At 51.3% G+C, this 6,039-nt stretch overlaps 1 protein-coding gene across 1 annotated transcript in view; it reads left to right on the forward strand.

Annotated features, from left to right (window-relative positions):
- LOC104497416 (protein wntless homolog) overlaps positions 1 to 2,381 on the forward strand; it is a 4,211-nt gene extending 1,830 nt beyond the window's left edge. The window contains exons 3-5 of the mRNA XM_010140664.1: positions 193 to 276; positions 1,630 to 1,783; positions 2,272 to 2,381. Of these exons, the coding sequence (XP_010138966.1) occupies positions 193 to 276; positions 1,630 to 1,783; positions 2,272 to 2,381 (348 nt within the window). The remainder of the gene's footprint in view (positions 1 to 192; positions 277 to 1,629; positions 1,784 to 2,271) is intronic.
- Positions 2,382 to 6,039: the final 3,658 nt, after the last annotated feature.

The following is a 6,039-nucleotide window of genomic DNA, read 5'->3' on the forward strand; positions in this document are numbered from 1 at the left end:
GGGAGCGGAGGATATGGGCTGTCGTGAAGCCGGTGCAGAGGAGTGGGTGGAGGTTGTTTTGCTTTGGGGTTTTGTGGGTTGGACCCTTTTTTTTTCTTCTTTTTTTTTTATGCTTGTCTTGTATATGCTAAAACCAAAAATGGGTGTTTGTGAATTCTGTTAATGTGACCAGTGACATTTCTCTGTAAACAGGGGCTGATTTTCAGGTTCAAGTTCCTGATGCTCATCACCCTGGCTTGTGCAGCGATGACAGTCATCTTCTTCATCGTGAGCCAGGTGAGTGACGACGCTCGGCTCCCTCGGAGGATGTCTGCCTCTGATTCCCTGGCCACTGACGATGCCAGTCACTGGCTGTTCAGCCTGGGATAAGCAGATTTGGTAACGAGTTGCATTTTAAGAGGTGGTTTTTTGAAGCACTGCCACGCTGAAGCCTCCACAAAGGCCTTTAGCTCACAGCGAGGGTTGGGGCTGCGCCGTTTGAAACATCAGCCAACAGGGGTTAGTAATTTCTGAGAACTCAGCAAGAAGAGAGCTGCTCTGCTCTCATTGAAGGAATCCAGTGGCTTTGTACGCCCGCAGAGCAGTAACAGAGCTCACCCTTCCCTGGCTCGCCGTCCCAGCCCGGCTACTCCAGCCGCATCTGGCCCCGTTTGTTCTGAGGGGTTGGGTCTCTGTACAAATGATCTCCTATCGCTGCTTCAACTTCCTTGACTCCCAGTGACCTCCGAGGCTGCATCTCGTTCCAAAAGTCATCTCTGGCTGTTCCTAAGCACAGGCAGCTCATGGCTTCGGGCGAGCGGCGGGTGCAGCCCCGCCAGCCCGGTACCACAGAATTACAGGTGCAGGAGCCGTTCCTGCACCACTTACGCTTTGGGTCTTGATGCAAAACAGAGCAGTGGGTGATTTTGCTCTTAAAACTGTTAGACGGAAGCCCTGGGTTGAGGGATGCCTCGATGGCCATCACAGTGTACAGCGGAATGCAAGCGGTCGTGTCCAGCTGCTCCTGCCAAGCTCTTTGTTTTCCATCTTTCACCCTTACCTCTGTTTTCCTGTACAGAAAGCCAATGTTTCAGCCCCAACAGTCTGTACCCTCAAGTGATATTAATATTAATGATGTTTTTGTAAATCTTGACAAATCTGTGTGTCTAAAGCTGCTGCTCCCCCTCATGAGACGGAAGCAGCGAGGTAGCATTCAGCACATCAGCTCTTTGCATTATTCATGCTGGTTTTCCTTCTGTGAAAGGTCTATTTTTAGACGTCTTCATGTTTTCAGATGTAACAGGCTGTATCTGAGGTACAGCCCTTTATGTGGCAATCTGCTGCACGCATCGGTTACGGCACGGATGTGTCACAGTGACTTTGTCACATTTAAGAGGGATAAATCCAAGTCGGAGAAATCCTCGTGCAGTCATTTTGGAAGGACCGTTTTTCTCCTGCAGATCGAGGCTAAAGAGGAGAAGCTTACCCTGATTTCTGCATCGTGCTGAATCTCTTAGACTCCATTTACTACTGAACTGACGCTCCAAGTCATTGATTGAGTCCAAGTTAGTGCTTTAGGGGTCCCTTCTGCCTTCGTCCAGAGTTTAGTCTCACTGACGGGCCCCTGCGCCTCTGCTTTCTCCCGGGCAGGTGACCGAAGGCCACTGGAAGTGGGAGGACGTGACGATACAGGTGAACAGCGCCTTCTTCACCGGCATCTATGGGATGTGGAACCTCTACGTCTTCGCCCTGATGTTCCTGTACGCACCGTCGCACAAGAATTACGGCGAAGACCAGTCGAATGGTAAATGCCTCTAAGGGATCAGAAGGCTGACAGGGAACAAAGCGATATAACGTGGGTGATTCCTTTGGTGGGGTTGGGGGATTTTTTTGGCCAAAGTGCACGTTCAGCACCTTGACATGTCGTGCAAATGATGGTTTGGGTTTCCTGGCAGACATTTTAATTAACAACTAGGTTGAGTGTTTAGCCAAGGCTGTCTCAAACCCTCTAGGTTTTTTTGTCCTTTTGTAACGTTGCCCAGTTTGTAGCTCAAATGGAGGGATGAGGAAAGGAGAAAATAGAATAGTTTCCTTTACCTGTAGTCTCCAGTAGCACAGAAATTGTCCTTTTCCAGTATGCTTGTAGTTAAATCACCGCAAATAAAAGCATTTGCGTAGTACGGAGCTCAGGTGGCTCCTGGGAGCCTGCAGAGAATAAACCAGATCTTTTGCTTTCTAGTCATCAAATATTTTATTGTGAGACCAGGCTAATGAAATAACTTTGGTTCCCAGGTGACCTGGGAGTAAACAGCGGAGAAGAGCTTCAGCTCACCACCACCATCACCCACATGGACGGGCCGACGGAGGTGTATAAGCTGTCTCGGAAGGAGGCTCAGGAGTAACACTGAGGTGGCCTCAGCAGGGACCTGGACTGGGGTGGAGAGCAGGGAACAACCCAGCGCCCTCTGGCAGGAGAACCTCCGACCTAGCCTACTGCTCGAGCACCCCGGCCCTGATGCATTTTCACAGAGCGGTGACACCGAGCAGAACATTTCTAAACTCTTTAATATGGTGTAGTTATTTCAGGGGGGAGGGGTATGTATATTGTGTTACACTCCAGCACGTAAGAACCTGCTAGAAGAGCATTAAGGTCGCAAAGTCGCACACTCAGCAGTTGGGAAGGGGCAGAGCTGACGTTTTTATTTGGCTGTGGCATGCCTGTGCATAAAAGGCGGTGCAGGGAGCGCAGCTGGGGAGTGGCACTTACTCAGCACTCCCAGTTCCCTTCTCGTACACCTCTTTAAACGAGGTGTTGGTTACTAAAGCCTCCTAAAAACAGTTAATTCCACCACCTGTCGTTGTCCTGAACCTTGTCTCAGGTCTTAGCACAGCCCCGCAGCTCCACAGCAAACCTCTGTCACTCGAATGATACACAGCCAGGATAGGGAGGAAGTAGACTGCAATGAGTACGATTTTAGTAGAATCAGCAACGTGCTCCCCAGTAGCTGTTTGATAAGTGGAGGGGGATGTAAAAACTGAGCTGAGCTGTGGAAGAGTGCTCCTGTCCCCAGCTGCCAGGGGTTGTGGTCCTGCAGCCAGCTCCTCCTATTCCCAATCCCTCTGACCTCCTCTACTCCTGTCCTTCTCGGTCGTACCTTTCCGTTACTGCTTGTTCATTTACACGCTGCCACGGGAGGGACGGTGTGTTCTCGGTTCCCGTGGCTGTGAGCTGGGCAGAGGACGCAGAGCGATCCCGCTTGGCTGAGCCAGATTCTTCCAGGGATTATTGGACTTGGAAAAAACCCGCTTGTCACGTGCTAATGTGGGTATTCGCCTGTGGGAGCAAAAGCGGCTGATGAGGTCGCTCGTGCCCCGACTGTGCCTGGGTGGGCTGGCTGTGAGCCTGGTGGGGAGCTGGAGCTGATCTCAGGGGGAGGTGTCAACCACCCCTGCAAGCTGTGTCCAGGGCAGCACAGACCCTCCTGGCCAGGCTGCCTCCCTGACCCACCATTAACACTTCTCTTGACTGGTTCCCAGCACAGTCTGGTTGACACCTTAGTGCTGGGAAATGCCCGTGTTAACTGCTGGTAATGCGTAACTCCAGCTCCCCACCCCACCCTCTTGTTTCTAAGAGGTAGGAATCTGCTCATGCTATCTGGTCAGAGATGAGGGAGAGGGGGAACCGTCCGAAGCTGCTGCCAGGGGGTGCTGGTAGAAGCACTGTCCCAGAATAGGTGACACATTGTCCTTGGGTTCTTAAAACTTCTGAAATTACACACCAACTGTCAGATTATTAAGGCTCCAAAATGCAGGTATGGTTGGGAACCAACAGCGGTGGGATCACCTACGAAACCTTAACCCGGCCATAGCTGAGGTACCTGCCAGGACATGTGGTTAAAGCCCCTTGAATGCCAGCTCTGCTGTCGCACTCAGCTTTGCATGAGTTTGGGGCTCTGGGCAGGAGTTGAACTATGCAGCCAAGGCTCCCGTTGGCACCAGGAGGTGCTGGTTCATCAGTTCCCACTCCAGCAAGTGGCTCGTCCTGGGTGATGCCCATCCCTGGCTGCCCTGTGCACCCTCGGGGCTGCTCATCTCATCTCTAACCATCCCAGTCACCACTTCAAGCACATTTGGTAACCACGCACAGTACCAACTTTCCTTGCCTTTTGCTTTCCCTTCGCTATGGATCTTGAGACAAGTCGAGGGATGAGGAGTTCAAATAATTTCTCTCCATTTTCCCAGTCCCCTAGGGAACAAGGCCAAGGCTAGCGACTGCGCCTCAGCTGCATGCGGGGCTGGCCGGCCACCCACCCCCTCTGCTTGCCAGCCTGTCCCCAGGAGGGATTTCCCCACTGGGGGATTTTCAGAGAAAGCTGTTCTGTCCCTCACCCCATTCTTCCTTGCCGGGATGCCCGGCTGCCCCGGCAGCATCTCGGAGGGGATGCGGGGTCAGAACACCAAGCGCATTGCTGCGGGTGAGGTCCCTCTGGTGCTGCTCTGCCTGTTTGAGTGCAGTCACTGTGCCTGAGGCACAGGAGAAGTACTGGATGCTACTGAGGAAGGAGCTTGGGGTGATTTTTGGATACTTGAACTGGAGCACTAATATTTTTTTATAAGTGTAGGTGGTTGTTTTTGTAAAGTTGGGTGATAATGCCCCAGTTACTGAATGGAAATGCTGTTTAAAAGCAGAAAAACCACATGCTAGTAGCTCCAAGCAACTTGTAGGAGTTATTCAACTACAAAGTGAATTAAATCAACACACATCATCCTCACTCCAGCCTGCTCCTGGCTGAGCACTCGACTTTGCAACTTTAGCATCCTTTTCTTGCTGGCTTCTTACATGATATTTATGTCGTTGCAGTAGACGTGTCGTGATCTCTTTTACAGCTTAGTGTAGCGCTGAATTCTATAAAGGCTCCTCACAACCGGGGGGCTGCAGCTTTAAAACCAAATTTTGTGTTGAACGCTAACAACTTGTTTACGGGGCGCGTGTGTGTGCGTGTGCTTGGGTTTTTTATTTCTTAATCCCTGACCCCTACTCATACATCTCAGAAATAGTCCCTGGGTCTTATTAAAATATATCCTTTTTTGTTGTTTAGTTTGAGTTTGGTTTTTACAGAACGCTTTAGGCAACCTGGAAAACATGTAGTTTTGTTAATTTAAATAAAATATACATCATTGTGAGTCACTGCTGGAGTTGCTGCCGGACTAATCACAGCTCTGCTGCTGTGGTCTTGTTTGCTTTTCCTTGGTCTTCAGGCAGTTGCAAGATGCACAACTTGTTACTGGGGAAGACATTTGACTTGAGGATGTTCTCCCGCATCTCTCCAAATACTTTGTGGTGCAGACACATGGTGATTCCATGCTAATGGCTCTTTGACCTATAAAACCTGTGTCTTAGGCAGAGCTTGTTCCAGCTCCCTCACCCGTGGCACTGGGACCAGCGGGAATAAAGTGAGACCCCATTCCCACCCAGGCAGCTGAAATCTGCTCCCACAGCAGGGCACAACCATTGGGTTTTCCTTTGGGCTCCTTCCCCTGGACCTGTCGCCACTCGCTAGCCCTACAGTGGTCACAGCTTTGCTGGGGACTTTGCGTGTTGGCCATTACCCAACTGCGATGTCAACAGTTGGGCGTCCTCGACCTGCTGCTCTATTCAAAGGCGCTGCCTGCCTCTGCTCTCCATGTTGCCTTTCTGTCTATAACCCAGAAAAAAAAAAAAGGTTTCCCAGGACTTTTGCCTAAGGGGTAATGGAAAAATTGATGACAACAACGGATTAATTTCAGTATCAACAGCTTAAAGTTCAGCTCTGGGTCCGCCAGCATAAGAAAGACCTGCTGGAGCAGGGCCAGAGGAGCCCCAGCAGTGACCCGAGGGTGGAACCCTCTGCTGGGAGGAGAGGGGAGAGAGCTGGGGGGGTTCAGCCTGCAGAGGAGAAGGCTGCGGGGAGACCTGAGTGCAGCCTGTCAGTGCTGCAAGGGGCTGTGCGAAAGCTGGGGAGGGGCTGTTCAGCCGGGGCTGTGGGGGCAGGGCAAGGGGGGATGGTTCCACTGACAGAG

Source organism: Buceros rhinoceros, unplaced genomic scaffold (genome assembly GCF_000710305.1).
Source record: "Buceros rhinoceros silvestris isolate BGI_N320 unplaced genomic scaffold, ASM71030v1 scaffold14537, whole genome shotgun sequence".
NCBI classification, from domain to species: Eukaryota; Metazoa; Chordata; class Aves; order Bucerotiformes; family Bucerotidae; genus Buceros; species Buceros rhinoceros.